Below are 23,097 nucleotides of genomic sequence, written 5' to 3' on the forward strand. Positions count from 1 at the left end.
CTACCTGAGGGGGAAGGTAACTCTCTACCTGAGGGGGAAGGTAACTCTCTACCTGAGGGGGAAGGTAACTCTCTACCTGAGGGGGAAGGTAACTCACTACCTGAGGGGGAAGGTAACTACCTGAGGGGGAAGGTAACTCACTACCTGAGGGGGAAGGTAACTCTACCTGAGGGGGGAGGTAACTCACTACCTGGGGGGAAGGTAACTTTACCTGAGGGGGAGGTACTCTACCTGAGGGGGAAGGTAACTCACTACCTGAGGGGGAAGGTAATATACTACCTGAGGGGGATAGTAACTCCGTACCTGAGGGGGATAGTAACTCAGTACCTGAGGAGGGAAGTAACTCTACCTGAGGGGGAAGGTAACTCATTACCTGAGGGACAGGTAACTCTACCTGAGGGGAAAGGTAACTCACTACCTGAGGGGGGAGTTAACTCACTACCTGAGGGGGAAAGTAACTACCTGAGGGGGTAGGTAACTCTGAGCAGGAAGGTAACTCACTACTTGAGGGGGAAGGTTACTTTACCTAAGGGGGAAGGTAACTCTACCTGAGGGAGGAGGTAACTCACTACTTGAGGGGGAAGGTAACTCATTACCTGAGGGGGAAGGTAACTCACTACCTGAGGGGGAAGGTAACTAAACACCTGAGGGAGGAGGTAACTCACTACCTGAGTGGGAAGGTAACTACATGCGGGGAAAGGTAACTCACTACCTTAGGGGGAAGGTAACTCTACCTGAGAGAGAAGGTAACTCACCACCTGAGGGGGAAGGTAGCTCATTACTGTGGGGAAGGTAACTCTACCTGAGGGGAAGGTAACTCTACATGAGGGAGAAGGTAACTCTCTACCTGAGGGAAGATTCACTACCTGAGGGGGAACGTTACTCACTACCTAAGGGGGAAGATAACTCTACCTGAGGTGGAAGGTAATTCACTACCTGAGGGGAAAGGTAACTCACTACCTGAGTGGGAAGGTAACTCTTCCTGAGGGGGAAGGTAACTCTCTACCTGAGGGGAGAGGTAACTCACTACCTGAGAGGGAAGGTAATATACTACTTGAGGGGGACAGTAACTCCCTATCTAAGGGGGAAGGTAACTCTACCTGAGGGGGGAGGTAGCTCACTACTGAGGGGTGAGGTAACTCACTACCTGAGGGTGGAGGGTAACTTACTAACAGGGGAGGGGGGGGTAACTCACTACCTGCAGAAGAAGCTCACCCCTTTTCTTCACTGCCTTGTAGGGCTTTTCTCCCCAACTTCACTTCCTAGGATCCTAGCATCACCTTCCAGATGTTAATAGTCCTAGACCAGCAGTTTCAATTCAGTCAAAATGCTATTTAAAGGGTCTCCTGTCTGCATGATGAACATCAATCAAAATAAATACCACTTTGTAGGAGATTGTGAAAACTCAGACATGCAAGATCCTACTAATAGAAACTCTTTATTAAGTGCTATATGCATCCAAGCTGGGTGATGACTAAAGATGACAGAAGAATTGATGCTTTTGAGTTTTGGTGCTGCAGAAGAGTACTGAATATACCATGGACTACTAGGAGAACAAATGGGTTTGTCCTGAAGGGGATGACACCAAGTTTCTCCTTGGAGGCTAGGATTTTGAAGCTCCATCTCACATACTTTCGCCATGTGGCCACGAAGGACTGGTCCTTGGAGAGGGACATCATGCTTGGAAGGGTGGAGGGACAGTGAAGGAGAGGAAGACCCTAGATGAAATGGACTGACACATTACCTGGAGTAATGGGAGTAGGTGTATCAAAGTCAGTTAGATTGGCTTAGGACAGGACAGGCTTCAGAACTGTTATACATAGGGTCACTGTGGGTCGCAGGTGACTCGGTAGCACATAAGAACAACACCTGTTTCAGGGAGCTCTGGTAGCTTAGTGGTAAGTAGTTCCACTGCCAACCCAAGGGCATATAGTTCGAATCCACCAGCAGCTCTGAGAAAGATGAGCAACCTCCTTTAATGTGAGTAAATGCTGATGGAAACTGGCTGGAGGGTGGGCTGAGTCATTTCCAACTTGAAGGCACACAGCACAGCAGCAGCGTATCTGTTCAAAATAGCACAGCCAAACCAGAACACTGTGCAGATTCTTCTAAAACTAAATTACGAAATGTGCAACAATTCAATGAATGAAAATGCAACTTTTCTGTAAACTTTTGTTAGAATCACAATTTTAAAAAAAAAGAGGGGAAAGAAAAAAAAAAACAAAATTAAATTCTGCACTCCCCACACAGTCCAGCAATTGTACTGAACAAATGTATTGAACATTCATCCCAGAAAAATGAAAATCCATGTTCATGTCACACGTGTACAGGAGTCCAGGCTTTTCTACACAAGCAAAGACACTGAGTACTAGAGGAAATACTTTGCAGGGGGACAAATGGAGAAGCAGGCATTGCTGACTCCTGAACCAACAAAGCAGGATGAGGAGGTCCTTAAGGCTCATCATCTGCGGATGCTCCACACGCCCGCATGGTCTTCTGCTGGCAGCCATCTGGGAAGGACAGATGTGCATGAATAGCAGCTCATCTAAAGGTAATGCTTCCTCCAAACTCTCAATATAAGCTTTGTTTTTGCATCAGCAACAACTGTGTCCTCATCAGAGGCAGTTAACAGATCAAAAGAGCATTTCTTGGACCTTACAAAGTGATAAATCATGTTTACAAGTTTGTTACTGAAGAAGAATGCTAGAGTCTACAAAATCTGCCTGTGGCTATATAATTGGAGAAAGCCGCTTGCCTTGAGGACTCTTAGTTAAACACACCATTAGCTCTGAGAGAGGCAGTACTTAACAAACCAGGTCTCCTTTGCTGAGTGCTGATAAACATTAGCTCACCCAGACCTCACATGTGAACTTACACAAACACACACACACAGTTTCATCCTGCCTGTGAGAGAGTGAGAGAGCCAGAAAGACAGGAGAGAGAGCGAGAGCGAGCGAGCGAGAGGGAGAGGTTTGGTGTAGGTGTGTGCACAGCAAGCTGGAGTCTGACGAAGAAAGGCCTGGAGAAGAGCCCCCACCATATTGTGTCTTCTTTAAGGTGCCCCTAGGGGTTCAGGGACCTGACACACCCTTAGGGACTGTCTTAGCTTCTTAAGTGCTGCCGTAACAAGTCCATGTCTTTGACATTTAACATTCTTCTCCTCATGGGTTAGAATGGTAGGCATGTGAACTCGGGTTCTAGAGGAAGGGTTTTTTTCTGTCAGCTCTTGAGGAGCTTTCTGTTCTTGTTCCTTGGCTCCTATGTGATTTTCCTGTGGCATACATTTCCCCTCAGTTTGTGCTTGCTTCTCTGTTATAATGTTGCTAGTTGCTTAACACACACCCTACACTGATAGGTTCAGTTGACTCAAATGTGTGTATGATGTATGCCAATCAATGCTGAGAGACCTATAGGAAACAGGAAAACCACTCCATATGATCTTTACTGAAGTAGATCACCTGACCTTTTTTCCTGTACAGTAACTGATGGGTTTAAGCCACTACATTACTCTACAATGATTGTGCCACTAGGGCACTTTTCCCACCTTGGTGCACGAGGGTGGATTATTTAGTGTGGCTTTCTAGCCACGGCTTTGACTTTCACCACATGAGCCCAGGTTGATAGGTGTCGTCCAGTTGACAGCCTCATAGCAACTGTATGACCAGCAGATGGGGACCCTGTCTATTCTGTGCAATCTTCACCCTCTATGACACACTTTAACCCACTGTTACTGTCACATTGTCAGTCCATCTCATTGAGGGTCTTCCTCTCCTTTGCTGAACCCCATCTTTCTAAGCATGATATATTTTCGCAAGGATTAGTCCCTCCTAAGACCACCCCCAAAATAATGTAGATAAAGTTTCACCATCTTTGTGTCTAGAAGCATTCTGGCTGTACTTTCTACTAGGTCTGATGAGCCATTGTAATTGGTGGAAAGGAACAGGTACTGTTACAGCTGAGAAGAATGTGGGAGAATGGGGCAAGTTTGACTACTCACGAATCAGTGTTGTGCACTGATGTTGTGAATGGCGCTCTTCCTCTTTTGTGGAGCCAGTTTAGCTGTAGCTGCACTCGGAACTGTTTTTATGATTGGGATTTATACCATATTGGGAGCACAGGATTCCCTTCTCATCATGGCAGCACGCAGGGAGTGGTTAAGAAGAGCAAGATATCATGCTTATTCATGGAAGGGTTGGGCTTTAAGAGTTAACACTCATTTGCTCTCCTTCCTCATTTCCATCACCAAGATAATAGTTTCTTACTAGTTCTTCATTTCAAACTTTTGCATTCCAGTCACCAATTATTATTAACACACATTTAAAAGTATTAAATTGTGATTTTAACAAAGATTTACAGAAAGGCTGGGTTTTCATTCATTCATTCATTGTTGCATTTTCCTCCTTCCTCCCCACCCAGTTCCAAATTGTTGTCATGCACATAATGCCTACTCATACATTCCTTTCAGACAGTTTTCCCACTAATCTGTTCCAATGTAGCATTCATTATCTACCCAATCTTTTTCTATTCTCTCCTAAACACACCCCTCAATGTCAGTCTTCTTTTATAACAGGAGTGGTATGCAGTATTTGTCCTTTTGTGACTGAGGTATTTCACTCAGCATGTCTTCCAAGTTCCCTCATGTTGTGTAATGTTATGAATTCATTGTTTTACAATGTTGTGTAATAATCCATTGTGTGAATGTGCCAGTTTTTCTATCCATTCATTTGTTGACTGGCACTTGAGCTGCTTCTACCTCTCTGCTATTTTTAATAATACAGCAATATACATTGGTGTGCATTTATTAATGCATCTTTATTGCATGTCAGGTCAATTTCAGACTGCAAGAGGTAATGGAAGTCCTCAATTTCTTCATCTTTGATCAACTATGTTCATTCATATATTTGAATAATAGTTGTTCTATTAGTTATCATCCCTATTTGTATGTGTATGAATAGAATCTATCACTCACAGAGTTGTAGTTCAGGATAGATCCTGGAATAATCTAAATATGTAATTCAGGATTGATCCTGAAATAATCTGTGAATTAAACACTATTATTTCTCAATTTTTTTTATTCCTGGAATAGATCATGTGACTATTTGATTCAAAGTGGCCAATACAAGTCCATTTCAATTGACTAATGTCTAGAATCTTCATATGTTCCATTTCATTTTTACCAACTTAAAATTTTCCTAGATTCATACTGTGTACATTTCCTGTTCCAATTATTAGTGGATGTTTATAGTAACTTAATTTTTAGTGATTTCCAACCTGGGACTCTAGTGCTGTTTTAGCAGTGCTGCTCTAATGTTCACAGGGTCCTAGAAGGTCTGTTTTTTTCAGGAGGGGATAGCCAAGTCCGCTTGCTCCTCTGTCCTCAGGTGAAACCTGTTGACCATGGTGATCCTGGTTTTGAAATACCAGTAGCTTAGCTTCCAGCATCACATCAGCCTGAAGTCAATCCAATAGTAAACTGACATCAACAGAGAACTACCAGAAATTCAAGCTGGATTTGGAAAAGATTATCATTGCTGATGTCAGGCAAATCTTGGCTGAAAGCAGAGAATACCAGAAGAGTCAATTTGTGTTTGAATGACTAGGAAAAAGCATTAGACTGTGTGGATCATAACACATTACGGCTGTCACTGAGAAAAATGGGAATGCCAGAAAACGGAACTGTACTCACGAGAAAACTATGCAGACCTATTTTGTTCAAAGAAAGTAAGAGAACATTGTTGTTGTTGTTGTTATGTGCCGTCGAGTCGTTTGCGACTCATAGCGACCCTATATACATTACATGGTTTAAAATAGAGAAAGGTGTGCACCAGGGCTCTATCCCTTCCCCAGATCTATTCAATCTGTAGGCTGAGCAAATTATTTGAGAGGCTGGACTTTATGAAGAGGAATGTGGCATCAGGATCAGAGGGAGGAAGACTCAACAACAACTTGCATTATATAGATGACACAACCCTGCTTGCTGAAAAAAGGACTTAAAACACTTGCTGCAGAAGATCAAAGACCGCAGCTTTCAATATGGATTACATATCAACATCAGGAAAACAGTAATTCTCACCAGTAGACCAATAGGCAACATCATAATAGCGGGAGAAAGAATTGAAGATGTCAATGATTTCATCTTAACTTGGATTCACAATCAATACCGGTGGTACCAGCAGTCAAGAAATCAAAAGACACGCTGCACTGGGAAAATCTGCTGTCAAGGACCTCTCCAAGTGCTAAGGAGCAACAATGCCAGTGTGAAGACTAAGGTGTGCCTGAATCAAGCCATGGCCTTTTAAATTATTTTCTCTGCATCTGAAAGTTGGACAATAAATAATGATTGCAGAAGAAGAATGGATGCTTTTGAGATGTGTTGGAGAGGAGTGCTTAACATACCATGGACTTCCAAGTGTCTTGGGAAAAGTGCAACCAGGGTGTTCCTAAGAGGCCAGCATGGTAAAAATTTTTCTCACTCTTTGGCCATGTGGTTAGGAGGAGCCAGTCCTTGGAAAAAAAGACACCATGCTTAGAAAGGTGGAGGGCCAGTGAAAAAAAGAGGATCAGCAACAGTGACTGTAGCTCGTTGATGTTAGGGATGATGTGGAGGGTACAGGATAGGGGAAGGTTCAGATGCATAGGGCCTCTATGAGTCATAGTCGACTTGATGGTACCTAACAATAAGAGACCAAAAAGACATTTCTCTTAAAAATATCATTTAAGAAATACTAGGGCTTTTAATTGCTTTCTTAGGTGCTGCAGTATAAACGGGGGAAAAAAGATAAAGGAATGGGAGTTGGGGACTGCAGTCACAAGGTATACATTTCTTTAGGAACTTAGACACATTTAGACAAGTGTTCATCTTCTGTTACTTGTTAAAGAGAGGTTCCCACACATCTTGCTTACAGGGTTTCCCTGAGGAGTGACCTTTGATATAGTTAACAGTCAGTCTTACCAAGACACAGGGGATTCACAGACACAGAAAAGAGATGAGTTGCATTGGGGAAATCTACTGGCAAGGCCTTCTCCAAAGTGCTATAGAGTAAGGATGTGAATTTTAAAACTAAAGTGCACCTGATCCAAGCCATAGCATTTTCAATTGCTTCAAATGCAGGTGAAGGATGGACAATGAATAACAAAGATTGAAGAGTTGATGCCTTTGAATTGTGGTGTTGAGAAGAGTACTAAACATCCCATGGACTCCCAAGAGAACAAGCAAGTCTGTCTTGGAGGAAGTGCAGCCAGTGTCCTCTTTAAAGGCAAGGATGGTGTCATGGACTTTGGGCTTGTTGTCATGAAAGACCAGTCCTGAGAGTGGGACATCATGCTGGGAAAGCGGGAGGGTCAGAGAAAGAAGGACCCTCAAAGAGGTGGACTGACACAGTGACTGTTAACAACAGGCTTGAGCACGAAGGTGACTGTGATGCCACAGAACAGCACCAGGTTCTGATGTGTTGTTCAGAAGGTTGCTATGAGTCATGCATGGCAAACACTGTGGCACCTGACAACACTGCAGGAAGTGAGCTTCTGCTAACTTTATGAGTAAGAGACACCAATGAGGGGAAACAGCGGCATTCTTTAGTCAGGAAAGTATTACTTAATGCTTAAGTATTCTTTGTTTTAACCCCAAAGCTGCTTTTTTTAAAAAAAATATCATCCATTGTTGCACATTTTCTTCCTTCCTCCCTCCCTCAGTCCACTTTGCAATGCACCTTTTGTTCCAAATTGTTGTCATTCATATAATACTTAACCATATATTCCTTTCATACCATTCTTCCCTTTCAACTGTTCTAATACAGTGATTATCAATCCATTCTTTTCCTATTTTTTCCCAAACCCCCATGCCAGTCCTATTTTCTAACAATGATGTTATGTAGAATTTGTCCTTTTGTGACTAAGATATTTCACTCAGCATAATATCCTACAGGCTCTCCCATGGTTTTTTTTATGGTTCATTGTTTTTCAGTGCTGCACGATATTCCATTGTGGGAATGTAGCATAGTTTTTCTATCCATTCATTTGTTGATGAGCACTTTGCTATTGTGAATAATGCAGCAATAACCATGGGTGTGCATTTCTAGCAGTGGAAATGCTGGGTTAAATGGTATCTCTATTTACAACTTTCTGAAAACGTGCCAGATCGCCTTTCATAGTGGTTATACCATTTTACACTCTCGCCAACAATGAATAAGAATTCCAATCTCTCTGTAATTTCGCCAGTATTTCTTGTTGCCTTGTTGACATCTTATAGTTGCTTTGATTTGCATCTCTCTGAAAGCTAGGGATTTTGAACATTTCTTTGTGTGGTTGTTTACCGTCTGTCTTCTTTGATGAAATGTCCATTCATAATCTGTGCCCGTTTTATGATTGGGTTGTTTACTTTTCTCTTGTTGAGCTGCTGGAGTATTCTATAAACTTTAGAAGTCAGTCCCTTATCAGTTACGTCATTGTCAAATATTTTTTCCCAGCCTGTGGGTTTTCTTCTTACCCTGTTGGATGCTTTTTGATGTGTATAGGGATTTGATTCTTTGACAGTCCAGTTCATCTATTTTATTGTCTCCTGGTTGTAGGTTTTTCATGATGCTTGGGAGAGTGTTCATGCTATGGATTAGGGTTTCTTGAGTTCTTTCTAGCCATTCTCTAACGAAGTTTTAGGATACAACCCTGACACACATCTTTCTTCATTTTAAACCCTGTAGCAGGAGTAGCATGCACTTCCATAAATAGCTTTCCTTGGGAAATCTTACGAACATGGATAAAGGATGAAAGTAACACAACTGTCAAGGACTTTCGTTCATAGGGTCACTATGAGTCAGTCACCTATGACTTGACGGCACTTAACAACATAGAGAGAGACAAGCTGGCCTACTGGACCGAAAGCGACACTACCAAGCCAAAGGTGGGTGACTCTAATCCGCGGTCCTAAGGCATGTCTTTGTTTTTGGTGAAACCTTTTTCTAGGCGGTATAGCCCTGGTGCGTCCACTTGCCGTACAGAGGCAACTTGTGGTCGCTGTAAAGCTGAACACTGACACTGACATGTCAAATGTGGTAATGGTTGCCCATGGCAGACAGTGTTTGTGGCGCTCCCCAGCTAAAACAAGCTTGGAAGCAGAAGTGGCATCCACTTCCGTAAACAGCTTGCCTTGGGAAACCCTACGAACATGGAGAAAGGATGAAAGTCACACAAAACGAGGACTTTTGTTCATAGGGTCACTATGAGTCACCTACGACTCGACAACAACTGTGTTTCCTTGCTGTTTGCACAGCAACGTCTTGTTCTAGGTATAGGTTTCACATAAGCACAATCAGCTGTTCTGGGATTCCTATTCTCATTGTTAGCCGAAATCTGTTGTAATCCATACAATCAAATGCTTTTGCATCCTCAATAAAACACAAAGACATTCTTCTGATTCTACTTCAAGCTATGATCCATCTGACATCAGCAATAATATCCCCAGTATCATGGTCTCTTCTTACCAAGCTTGTATTCCTGCCAATTTTCTATCGATGAACTGTTTCAGTAGTTTTTGGGTAAGATAAATCTTCAACAAGACTTCCTTGTGCAAGTGCTATTATTGATAGTGTTCAAAAGATTCTGTAGGATCACCTTTTTGGGAACTGTAATAAATATGGATCTCTTCCAGCCAATTGTCCAGGTGGCTGTCCTCCACATTTCTTAGCACAACAAGGTAAATACAACCAGGGCTGCATCTGGTGAAATATCTCAGTTGGTATGCCATCAATTCCTGGGGCCTTATTTTTTTGCCAATTTCTTTAGAGCAGTTTGAACTTCTTCATTATTATTAGTTCTTGATCATGATACTTCCTGAAAAGGTTCTGTGTCAGCCAAGGCTTTTCAACACAATGACTCTGTGTACTCCTTCCAATTTCTTTTGATGCTTCCTACATCATTCAATGTATTGCTCATAGCATCTTTAAGTATTACAACTCATGGCTTAACTTTGTTCTTTAATTCCTTCAGCTAGAAAAATTCAAATGCAGAAGGGAAAAAGACTACAGCCTTCAACACGGATTACATCTTATTATCAAGAAAACAACAATCCTTACCACCAGGTCAATAGTAAGTATCAGGATAGACGATAAAAGCATTGAGGTGGTTGATTTTATCTTGCTTGGATCCACAATCAAACTCTTGGCACAAGCAGCCAGGAAATAAAAATAAGTTGCACTGGGAAAATCTTCTGTCAGTATGTCTCCAGAATGCTGAAAAATCAATGATAGTCTAGAGACTATGGTGTGCCTAATTCAGGCCATGGTTCACAACTACTTGTTATGCATCTGAAAGCTGGACAATGACTAAGGATGAAAGAACCGATGACTTTGAGTTGTGGTGCTGGCCATTAGAGAAATTACCAGTAGTGACAGACCACAATGATCTATCTATTAAACACCAATTAGAACAGCTGAAATGAAAAGCAGAGACAGCCCCAAATGCTGGAAGAGTTAGAGAAACCAGATCTCTCACTCACTGTGACATGCAAAGTAAAATAGTGTTGTCTCCCTTGAACACCCTTTGGGACAATTCTTAAAAATAAATATTTACTCTATGACCTAGGTGGATAACTTCTAATAACTCATGGCCCTCAGGCCTGTTTTTCATTGTTTTGTTCAAACATTCTTCTAGGTCGTATAGCCCTGGTGTGTCCACTTGCCGTATAGAGGTAACTTGTGGTTGCTGTGAAGCTGAACACTGTAACACTGATGTGTCAAATGTGTTAATGGTTATCCATGGCAGACAGTATTTGGTGGTGCTCCCCAATTAAAACAATCTTGGAAGCAAGAGTGGCATCCACTTCCATAATAGCTTGCCTCTGGAAACCCCTATGAACCTGGAGAAAGGATGAAAGTCACACAGGGGTTGAAGACTTTCATTCATAGGGTCACTATGAGTCACCTACAACTCAACGGCACTTAACAACAACTACAACCTAGTAGTCTAATTCCTTGGGTATATTTATCTCAGAGAAATACAAATTAATTTTCACACTATTATGCATTCAATTGTTCATAGTAGGTTTATTTGTAACAGACAAAACCTAGAAACTATTACAATGCCTACAACGGATGAATGAATGGTCTAGTATGGCAATGTGCACCACGGATTACAACTCAGCAGGAAGAAATGAACTACTCTGCCAGTTGATGAGTCTTCCTCCAATCCTGATATCACAGTCTTCTTCATAAAGTGAAGGCTCCCAAGTGATCTGTTCAGCATATAGATGGAAAAGGAATGGAGACAGAATACATCCCTGATGGGCTCCTGAGTGACCTGTTTAGCACATAGATTGAGCAGACAGGGTACATCCCTGATGCACTCCTTTCTTGATATTGAACCATGCAGTGTTTCCCCGCTCTGCTCAGAGAAGAGCTTCTTGGTCTAGGTATATGTGTCGAGATAAATAAGAATTTGGATTTCAAGGGCATTACACTGAATGAAAGGAGCAGGCAATGTCAAAAGCCATGTACTATGATTCTATTTACCTAACACATTTTTTTAAATAATTTTAATGAACATTTACAGAGATTTTGGATTTCCATTCATTCATTGCTGCACTTTTCCCTAACACATTTTTGAAATGACAAAATGATAGAGATCAAGAGCTGAGCAATAGTTGCCACATGAAGAATGCGGACTCTGCCCATGAAGGGGCAACCTGAGCTGCTATTTGCAGCAAAAGGAGAGGTCTGTATCTTGATTATGGTGGTGGTTACAGAAATCGACACACAGCACTGATTACTGTATTGCCAAAGAGGTCCCCATGTATGATAAAATTGCATAGGTGCACAGAGAACACCAAGGCTAAATTTCCTTTTTTTTTATATTGCACTACAGTTACATGAGATATAACCACTGAGGGAACAGGGGGAGAGGCAGACAGGGTATCTCTCTGTACTGTCTTTGTACCTATACATTTTCTATACCTATAAAATTTTCTTTAAAAACTACTCATCCAAGAATGGTGACATTTAAAAAAAAAAACAAAACACCAACTACTCATCTTAATAAGGCAAGTTTTTCCCCCCTCTTTTTTTATCTCCTCTACTCTTTGTAGAAAGGGTAATAAGAAGAACGATACAACTCTATCACTAGATGCCATTACTGCCCTTGATGGAAGGGGATGACAACCCACACATGGGACTAAACCAACCAGGTTTACTTTCTTCAGAGCTCTCTCTAGAGGAAGAGGCCTGACAAGTTCAAGCCACCTGAGGTAAGCAGCAGAAATGCGAGGCTCCTGTCTTGGAGGCAATGTTCACTTTCTGAGCCCTGGTGGTGGCAGTGGGGAATAGGTTACTGCATCATGCAATGACCCGCAATGGCCCAGAAAACAAATGTTCAGGAGGAGGAAATGAAAAGATAACAGACTTGTATGCTTCAAAGCTTGGTAGGGCCCTGTCCCTAATACTCCTGAAGTTTAACACAGTTGTCATTTTAAACAATCTAGTCCTCATCTCACCTGACTCACACAAGTCGGTGAAAACTAGTTGAGAGGAAGAGAGAAACAGCACATCAGGCTCCACTCAGGAAGACAGGAAAGACGAGCTTAGGTGTACTAGACACTCCCAGCAGGACCATGTACCAGGCGCACGGATGGCATACCAGGTGGCCCGACAGGACAGTGTACCAGGCGCACAGCTGGTATACCAGGTGGCCCAACAGAACTATGGCCTCCATCTGCAGAGGGTTCCAATACTACGTGAAACTGAAGGATTATAAATCCCCAAATAAATGGAAATTAAATACTTAAGAACACAAATTCATACATAATCTAGCCATTGGAATTCATGACTTTATCCCAAAGTACTTTCTTTTTCATGTGGTACTAATGCAAAAGGTCATTACAAAGGCAGAAGAGGTAGAAAAGACTAAGATGGCTATCAGATGAGACTCTGAATATTGCACTAGAGCGCTAAGAAGCCAAAACGGGGGCGGGGGGGGGGAGATCAAGAAATTAAGAGTTGAACAGAACATTCCAAAGGGCAGCTTGGGAAGACAAAGCCAAGTATTGTAACGAAATATGAAAAGAGCTGGAGTCAGAAAATCAAAACAGCTGAACTTGCTCAGTATTTTTTAAGCTGAAGAAACTGAAAAATAAATTCAAGGCACGAGTTACAATACTTAAGGATGCTTTGGGCAGAATAGTAAATGATCCAGGAAGAACTAAAAGAAGATGGAAGGAGTATACACTGTACCAGAAGGAACTGACTGACACAGAAGACTCATAAAAGGACTTATGAACAAGAACCTGTGGTGACGAACAAGAAGTTCAAGCTGCTCTGAAAGAGTTGGCAAAAAACAATGCTCCAGGAATTGATGGCATAGCAATTGACATATTATTGAGCCAAGAAATCTGGAGGACAATCATCTGGCCAAATGACTGGAAGAGATCTGTATTTGTTACCATCCAAAGACGACCCATCAGAGTGTGGAAATTATGGAACAATACCATTAACATCACATGCAAGCAAGATTCTGCTGAAAATTATCCAAAAACAACTGGATCAGCATGTCAGCAGAGAACTGCCAGATGTGCAGGCTGTGTTTAGAAGAGGTCATGGAGGAATATTATAGCTAATGTGAGATGGATCTTGGCTAAAAGCATAGAGTACCAGAGGAATGTCTATCTGTGCTTCATTGACTATGCAAAGGTGTTTGACTATGTGGATCATAACAAACTGTGGCTGACTCTGAGAATGGGAATCCCAGAACATTTGATTGTGCTTATGTGAAAACTAGTTATGTTGACAAAGAAAGGCTTCAGGCCTTTTGTTCATAGGGTCACTATGAGTTGTTCTCGACTTGAAGGCAAACAACTACATACGTGGACCAGGAGGCAGTAGTCAAAACAGAGCAGGGATACACTGCACGGTTCAAAATCGGGAAGGGTGTACACCAGGGATGTATTCTGTCTCCATTCCTTCTCAATTTATATGCAGATCATCCAGGAGGCTGGGCTCTATGAGGAATGTAGCATTAGGTTTAGAGGAAGATTCATCAACAACCTGCATTATGTAGATGATCCAACCCTGCTTGCTGAAACGGAAGAGGACATGAAGCACTTGCTGTAAAAGATCAAGACTGAAACCTTCAATATGGATTGAAACGTAACATCAAGAAAACAAAAATTCCCACCACAGGGCCAATTGGTAGCATTATGATAGTGAAGATACTGAAACTGTTAACAGCTTTAGTTTGCTTGGCTCCACAATCAACACTCTTTGTACGAGCAGCCAGGAAATCGATACAAATTGCATTGGGAAAATCGGCTCTCAGGGACCTCTCCAGAGTACTGAAGAGCAACTTCAGTCTGGAAAATAAGATGCGCCTCATTAGGCCATAGTCTTCACAATTGCTTGCGATGCATCAGAGAGCTGGACAATGACTAGGATTGATAGAGAATTGATGCCTTTGAGCTATGGTACTGAAAAAGAGTGTTGAATATACCATGGACTGCTAGGAGAACAAACAGGTTCGTCCTGGAGAGGGTGAAGCCAGGCTGCTCCTTGGAGGCAAATATTCTGAGCTTTGTCTGATATACTTTGGGCATGTTGCAAGGAGGGACCAGTCCTTGGAGAGGGACATCATGCTTGGGAGGGTGAGGGATGACAGGGAGACCATCGATGAGATGGATTGATACAGTGACTGGGGTAATGAGGGTAGGTGTGTCAGGGACAGTAGAGTTGCTACAGGATAGAGCAGGCTCCAGGGCTGTCATACATAGGGTTGCTATATGAGTGGTAATGACTCTACAGCACATAACAACAGGATGTACAAAAGCCAAGGGACCCCAACAACTGCAGAGCCAGCTAGCGCCTCCCCAGGGCAAGAGCAAGCATTCCAGGGCTGGTGGAAAACTGAAAAGGTCACAGGTAGCCAGGCCACTATCCCCTTACTCCCAGAAAATGTCCACATGAGGTTTCCCATTTCAATCAGAACCATGGCACAGTGCAAGAGACTGACTAGCTGTCAGTCCTGCTTCTGCCATTTTCTTTACAATTTATCTGAGTCTCTGTTTTATTTGTAAAAAAGATACACATCTCAACATCAAGAAGACAAAGATCCTCACCACAGGACCAACAATCAACATTATGATAGATAAAATAAAAACTGAAGTTGTTCATAATTTTATCTTGCTTGTATCAAAAATCAACACACGTAGTACCAATAGTCAGGAAATCAGGAGATGTACTGCACTGGACAAGTCTGCTGCTGGGCCCTCTTCAAAATACTAAAGAGCAATGATGTCAGTTTCAGGACTGAGGTGTGCCTGATCCAGGCCATGGTTTTCTCAACCACCTGCTACGCATCAGAGAGCTAGACAACGAAAAAGGATGACAGAAGAACTGATGTGTTTGAGCTGTGGTGCTCGCTAAGAGTATCGGATATCCATGGACTGCCAAAAAAACCAAAAATGTCCTGAGGATGGTGTGGCCAGAGTGTTCCTCGAAGGCAAGGATGACAAAGCTTCATCTTTCACATTTCTGGCATGCAGCTAGGCAAGGCTAGTCCCTGGGAAGGGACATCATGCTTGGAAAGATGCAGGGTCAGCAAAGGAGAGGAAGGACCACCATTTCCCCCAACCAGATGGGACTGACACTGTCACTTCAGCAATGGGTTCTAGTGTGTCAGAGGTGGAGAAGATGGCACAGGATAGGGCAAGTTTCAAGTTAGCTGCTCATAGTTTGACTGAGTCATACTTGACTCAACAGCACCTAACACCACTTCCTATGATTAAACAACAGCCGCATGTATAGCAGAGCCTGCTATCAATGAGATGACTGCTCGTGTTACCCAACAGCCTCCAAAATAATGAGGTCAACTGAAAACAAGCAAAGCAATCCAAAGGCTGCATCTGGTTTTGCTAATGCAACAGAATTCTCAAACTGGTTCTCCTCTGAACCCACTCAGCCTACTGTAGTAATGGGACCAAGACTGAGCCAAAGGTCTTCATCCATTCATTAGTGGCCTTTCCTCAAAGCTCAAGGATATGTACCATAGGTACCATATGTACATATCCATTACCCAAGAATTTAACTAAAGCTTTCTTGATCCTCTGACATTGACTACTGAATGAAATACTATCACCTCCTTGAGATTATGTATTCCAGATCTGCTTTTATAGTAGGTATTTTCACAGTCTTCAAATTGTACAAGTCTTCATGCCTCAGGAAGCCAATGATGGAATTCATACGAGGTTTTACAAGGGCAGGACACTGTGGCGCCCTGACCAGTATCTGTCACGAGCCACCTCTCCACATTGTCCAGGCTGACTCCTTTTCTGGGAATGGCTGATTCAGGGTCCTCTGAGGGTCCCAAATGACTTGTAAATATTCTAGCAGCTTAACAATGACTTCTGATTCTCACTCCTGCTGATAGATGACTGTCCTACCTATAAAGCTATCAGACCCCCAAGCCCTGGATGATTTCAAGCTGCCTTCAAATCTACTATACAAAAAAATACTACTAATAGAGAGCTCTGATGGCCTAGTGGCAAGAAGCTGCACTGCAATTCCAAAAGCTTGTGGTTTGAATGCACTAGATGCTCTGCTGGAGAAGGAGGGGCACTCTCTCTGCACCAGCTGGATCCAACTCGATGGTATAACAACAATAACAAAAAAAAAAAAGAGAGATGGGTAAGTGCTTTTAAGATATTTATAAGAATGAAAACCCAAAATCTCTGTAAATGTTCATTAAAACTAATAAAACGTAATAATAAAAAAAAAAAGATATTTATAAAAAGACACAAAAAACCCCACTACTACTAAGCCACACTCGGCGCCATCACATCAGTTCCCACTAAGCCACGGAGTAGAGGTGTCTCAGTCTCCCAAGGTCCTAACTTTCTGGGAACAGCTGGCCATACACATCTTTCTCTGGAGAGCTGCTGGTGGGTTCAAATGGCTGTGCAGCCAAACATCAGCCACCACCACAACACCAGGCTCCTTCCAAATTTACGGCCTATCTTCTAAATTTCAAAAGGCAGTTACTTACTAGCTAACACAAACACGCAGCCCAATTTTCTACGTGAAGGCCTGCTAAAACCAGCTCGAAAGGAGGGAGGAAACAGGCGGTCAGGGGATGGGGGCCCTTCCTATCACAGTGTGTCCCCTACCTATCTGCAATAAATGGGTGCCTTGTCAGAGATTCCTGCAGACGAGAGCTTCCTTCCTGGCTACCCCTCAGTCTCGCAAGTAGGACCCCAGACTGAACCAGATGGTTGGGCTCATCATACACAAGACCCTGGGCCTTACTCCAGCCATGCCAACTCCTGACCTGCAGGAAAGGACACTAACTAGGATTAAGTGGTTAGTTCTATTTATGACTCTGACAGGAGTATTCTAGAGTACTGAAGGGAACCTTCTTTGGGAAGCACTTCAAAGCCAAATCCAAGACTATAACAAGAGGAGATAGGGAGGGACTTGAAGGACATGCTCAGTGAGCGCCCCAGGGACCTATGTCTCTGCAGCTCAAGCTGATAACCAATAGCTCTGCTCTGCAGAACCACTCCCAACAAACAACCTTCCCATTTCCAGGCAGAGAAGAGGAAAAAGAGTCATGGGAAATAGAAACACAAACACTGAACATGGCCATTCTGGACTTGATGTTCCAAGTTTCCTAGGACAGCCAAGATGAAAACTTAGCTGGTCTATGTACTTTATTTTCAGTCAGAGGAAATAGAGACCTCAAATACTAGGGCTTCTTGCCTCTGACTTAGCAAATTCTACTTTTCATATCCAGCTGACTGAACTGTTCTTACATATAAATATCATGGTGTCAGACACAAATTCCCAAACACAAATCATTTCTTCTGAACCGCATCATTTATTGCTCCATTTCTCTTCTTTGGCTGTTCTGGACCTAAAGGTCCTGTTACAGGAATTGTCCAATGTGTGTACGGTGAGGGGGGATAAAAAGAAAGGACTGTGTTTTTACATTCTGGCATTGCTGCTCCCAACACCAAGAATGGCCAAAGGGGTTATGAGATTATACTCAGTTCTCTGTCTTTATTATAAAACTGACCAAATGATGGCTTTGAACAATGGAAGCTCCCATCTCAGCAGACTGCTGAGTACTGATATACTCTTTTAACAGGGCCCAATCTCTCAGGGCTGCTGAAAATGAAGGCAACAGTGGTCCAAACCAAGCCTTCTGGACTGAACTTCTGGCCAGTAGACCAGGCTGAGTGAGCTGTGTCCTCCCTCAGTCCATATCACCCGTCCCCCGTGAATGTTCCTCCTAACTTGGTCCAGCAGGCAACAGAGACCACTCCTTTATCAACTGACATGTGGGTGAAATCACAACAAATGGCAAGAAAGAAGTGCCTTGGGTCCACACACAGCCAGATTTGCTGAGGAAACTGGGGGCCCTGGGGATAGTTTTGTAGATCCTGGAAGACGCTGCTCCTATGTTGGTGCCACATAACCTAGCCTGAAAGTATCCTAATACCCAGAGGTCCTATCTGGATTACCAGTGGCCATGAGGCAAGAATGACTGTCTGGATTTCAGACGGCAGACAGTTTGGCAGACGGTACCCACACCAACAGCACCCACGAGGCAGCCAGCACTGACTTGGCAGAGATGGATCCCACGGCATCTTCATTCAGGGTCCTGGAGGCAGGCGCTGTGGCAGGAGAAGTCACAGGATAAGGGTCAGAGCTTTGCCAGCTTAGCACAATCAGACCTTCTGACCTAACCATGCAAAAACAAGTCTCAACAGGGAGAAGGCTGTTGCAAAAAGGCATCTTTCAGCAGCCAAGGAACAGATTTTGCAGTCAGAGACCCATTCCCACCACCTTTTAGGTATGTTCTCTGAGGCTCCTTTTTCTCATCTGTAAAAGGTAAATGACTGCATTTATTTCATGGGCTCCTTGTGAGGATGAAACACCTTATACATGTGCTGAGCTTTTATACTTAAGGACAAGAAGGGAAAAGGAAAGTGGTGAATTGTTAGCAGAGTGACAGAATTGGAAGGTCTATTTTCTGCTAGAGCAACTAGTGTTAATGATGCACGTGTCTGAGGTTTCATCTGGGGCAAGGCAGTTCTACAGATTAGGAAGAGAACAATGAAGAAAAGAGGATCCCTTCCATCAAGGCAAGTGTTAGCCCACTTTCCTAGATTTTAGCCTCAAAAACCCCAGTGAGAGAGGACTCTAGGACTTTTGTAAAGGAGGGGAGATGGTAGGGAGGGGAAAATGGCAGGCTTAGTATTTAGAACCTGAAAAGATTCATCTCCCAAAGGCATAGCTATGCACACGGTAACAATTGTCCAAATTGAGAGAATAGCCCCAGTATTTATTTATACTGTAATCTCAAGCGCACTTCATTGAGTCAGTTATCAACTCATAGGCAACCCTCCAGCGGGTTTTCAGAGCTGAGAGGAAATTGTCCATCCTCCCGGCTTCATGTGTACCCCTGCAGGGACCACAGTGGATTTGAACTGCCAGAGAGGTGCCACCGATGGTTAGCAACACAACTCCCTACAGACCACACAATCAAAGAGTTCCCTCAGAGTAATCTAGGTAGAATGTGATAAAAATGGGTTTCAAGGAATGAAGAACTCATCAATAGTTAGGTCCTTCAACTCTAGAGTCATAAACGAAAAGATGTGAGATTTAACTACATAAAAATTCTATTATGATAAAATCATCCAGACATTTTAAAAAGCATTTAATATTTAAACAGAAGTAAAAAGAACAGAAGGGAAAAAGTGGATGAAATATAGTATATGCAGTTTCTATAACAAAGGATTAATAGCTGCATATGAGTACCATAATTCAACTAACTATAGACTATGACAAGAAACTTCTAAAAGTATATAATCTGATTAATAACTAGGAAAACAGGCTTTAAAGCAAAATTTCACTTTTATCAATCAGATTAATATTATTTTAAAAGACACAGTTCTAATCCACAAGATGCTCTGCTGGAGGAGAGGTAATCTCCTTCTGTGCCTGTCAGATCTGATTCAACAATGGTACACAACAAGGGAAATAAAATGAAATGGTATTTTAAAAGAATGATTTTTAGAACAAAAGTATAAAAACGCCAGGTATTCATACTGTGACTTGAATTACAAGCTGCTAAAGCTTTCTCTTTTCGCCCCCCCGCCCTAAACTCTAAGTTTATTTTCTTCCACTTTGGGGGTTAGAGCTCACAGACCAAAGTGCCAGCAAGGTCCATGCCCTCCGAAGGTTTGAGGGCAGGTTGTCTGCTCGCCTTCCCAGTTTGTGGTGGCTGAAGATAGTCCTTGACTTACAGGCGCTGTGACTTCAATCTCTTCTCCCACGGAAGCCTTCTGAAGGCTAATCAGTCCACAGCAGCCAGACTCCAAGGGTCACATCGGCGTTAGGTGTACATATTGCTTTCTAGCTCACAGGAAGGTTGCCAGAGGTGTGAGAACTGTGAATCCTGTAGCATTATTTACAGTATCAAAAACCAGTAACACTGACTCAACTGAAACATCAGGAAACTCTGGTGCTCGAACAGTAGGAAGTTGTGCTGCCAGCCCAAAGGCAAGTGGTTCAAATTCACAAACCGCTCCTCTGGGGAAAGGGGGACAATCCTCCCATATGAATTAGAGCCCCTAACAACTTACTTGAGAGTCAGTAAGAATTCCAACTTGATGGTACACACCACCGCAACCTAAATATCCCTAATTCTACTTGACTGGAGAGTAATTAAATGACTTTTGCATATCTTCACAGTGAGACACAAAGCAGCCATACCTCTGGTGTATTGCCAGGGAATGGTGCTGACATTTATACATGAAGGTCAGTTACAAAACAGTCCTATAATCCACTATGCCACTTTTGTAGAAATGGAACACAGCTATCAAGCTATTAACAGTAGCTCTTCTGTCTGGAAAGCAGCACTGGTAGTGCAGTGGTTATGTGCTGGGCTGTAAACCCAAAGGCTGGCAGTACAAGTTCCTCAGGACAAAGTTGTGACAACACATACCTGTGAAAATGACAGCTTTGGGAATGCTAGGGCAGAACTCTACAAGTTGGAATTGACTCAATTTGGTTTTCTTAAAAAAAAAATAATCCTCTCTACGGGTGGTCTTAGGGTAATTTTTTGCTTTCCAAATCATATACTTCTTTAATGTAGGCATTATATGAGTAATAAATGAAAGATGTTTAAAAATTACCCTCTGCAGACAGGTGGGAGGGGCAGCTACGAGCATCATGGACAATCTGTGGACAGTATTTTCCTACAGTAAAGGGGCGGGAAGGCTCCTGGGATGGCCTGGAGGGATGCCAGGGCCAGGCCTGCAGCCTGACAGCACCACCCATGCAGGGAGGCCGAGGCTCAGACAGTGAGGCTGAGAGAAGCATTTTCAATGGTAAATTATGTTTCATTCACCTCCTATCTTTGGGTTGGCTCCTCAGATCATCATTTAGATTAGAGTCATTTTGTTTGAAAAGGACACAACTAAAATCCAATTTACCTAGGAGAAATTGATGGTAACCTCCTTAGTAGGAGCTATAACACCTGCTGTGTCTGCAAAACATAGCACTCTACGTAAAGTCCTGAGAAGGTACAAAGCTTCTGCTCCAAGAAACAGTATTAGCCAACTAACATTTAACTGTAACTCCCAAATAAGGAAACAGAGAATGAATGTAAGTAAAAATGGTGAATATGAGGCACCCCTGTAAACCCTATTTAATCCTTACAACAATCCAGGCAACATTTCAGAAAAGGAGACTCATCTAAGACATGCTCAGTTATGGAACTACAAAGTCTCGAGTATAGATCTGAACATGCTAAATCCAGTGCATAATTCCAGTGCATCAGCAGCCCATCTGATCAGTGATCCCCAAACTCCCGTTTTGGAGCCTGCAGTCCTCCCAGGCAGACTCACCTGTGAGGTGGAGGGCAGAACTTGGGCGGGGGGATCCTCTGACAGGGCTGCTCCTGAGCCCATGGGGCTCAAGGTGGTGATTCTGCTCGGCTGGCCACGTAACGTCAGTGTGATGGTGGTTGGAACCTTTAAACCTGAAGAGGATAGAGAGAAAGCAGGTTTTTATGTCACAGACACCACTTTTTGCTGAGTTTTTCCTATTCGGGAGTTTCTTCCGAGTAACATCACCCCTACTTGTCCTCAGCCTCCTCTCCAGCTGGTTCTCCAGGAAAAGCAATGGGAGACAGCCCCTGTTCTCACCTACTCTGAGGCTCACACAGTCAATGTCTATGGTCAAGGTTTGGGTCCTCTGGAATTGGGGTCAGTATCACAGCTTGCCTGGCTGAAATGGGAAGGTCCTGGGTAAGGCCTTAGATCTGGGAGTCCCTGTGGTCCCCGAGAGACTCACCTGATGCTTGGTTAGAGATCTGAGCCAGGCCTGGAAGGCTGCTTGCCAGCTTAGCGAGGCCCCCATTGGTCAGCAGCTGGTGGATGGCTGTCGGCTTCCCACTGGGAGTAGCAGCTAATGAGGACAGACTGGTGGCCACAGGGATGGTGCGGACAATGGTGCTGGTGCCTGTGGTGATGGTGCCCAGGCTCTGCATAGGAGTGGGTAACTTCATCCCGGTGGCCTGCAAGATACACAAAGAATCAGAAGCTGTCACTTAACAGTAAAATTCAAGTTGCGGGGTGTGGAGAGTATTACTAAAAGCTAGCAAATATTGTATGTTCACCACATACAAGCGTAGGTTTTGCATGAGCACAATTACGTGTTCTGGGATTTCTATTCTTCTCAGAGTTAGCCAAAATTTGTTGTGATCCACAAAGTCAAATGCCTTTGCATAGTCAATGAAATAGACATTGTGTTTTCAATGAAAATCCATCTAACGTTAGCTATGATGTCTCTAGTGCCACGACCTCTTCTAAACCCAGCTTGCACATCTGGCAGTTCTTTGCTGATGTACTCTTCAAGTCATTTTCGGTCAGAACAGAGCAGTTAAACACTTTATAGTTCAGGATCAGGAAAGGTGTGCATCAGGGATACATCCTAACCCCATACTTTTTCAATCTACATGCATAACAGATCATTCGGAAGACTGGATTTTGAGGAGGAATGTGACATCAGGTTTGGAGGAAGATTCATCAACAACTTGTGTTATGCAGATGACAACCCT

The 23,097-nt window shown here is 43.1% G+C and overlaps 1 protein-coding gene across 1 annotated transcript in view; it reads right to left on the reverse strand.

Moving 5' to 3' along the window:
• Nucleotides 1-23,097, reverse strand: part of KANSL3 (KAT8 regulatory NSL complex subunit 3) — a 71,309-nt gene that overhangs the window by 9,612 nt on the left and 38,600 nt on the right. Inside the window, exons 16-17 of the mRNA XM_006900713.1 lie at nucleotides 22,332-22,554; nucleotides 21,884-22,017 (exon numbers count right to left, since the gene is read on the reverse strand). Of these exons, the coding sequence (XP_006900775.1) occupies nucleotides 21,884-22,017; nucleotides 22,332-22,554 (357 nt within the window). The remainder of the gene's footprint in view (nucleotides 1-21,883; nucleotides 22,018-22,331; nucleotides 22,555-23,097) is intronic.

This window comes from Elephantulus edwardii, unplaced genomic scaffold (assembly GCF_000299155.1).
Source record: "Elephantulus edwardii isolate Elephantulus edwardi_28Jun2011 unplaced genomic scaffold, EleEdw1.0 scaffold00291, whole genome shotgun sequence".
Taxonomy (NCBI): domain Eukaryota; kingdom Metazoa; phylum Chordata; class Mammalia; order Macroscelidea; family Macroscelididae; genus Elephantulus; species Elephantulus edwardii.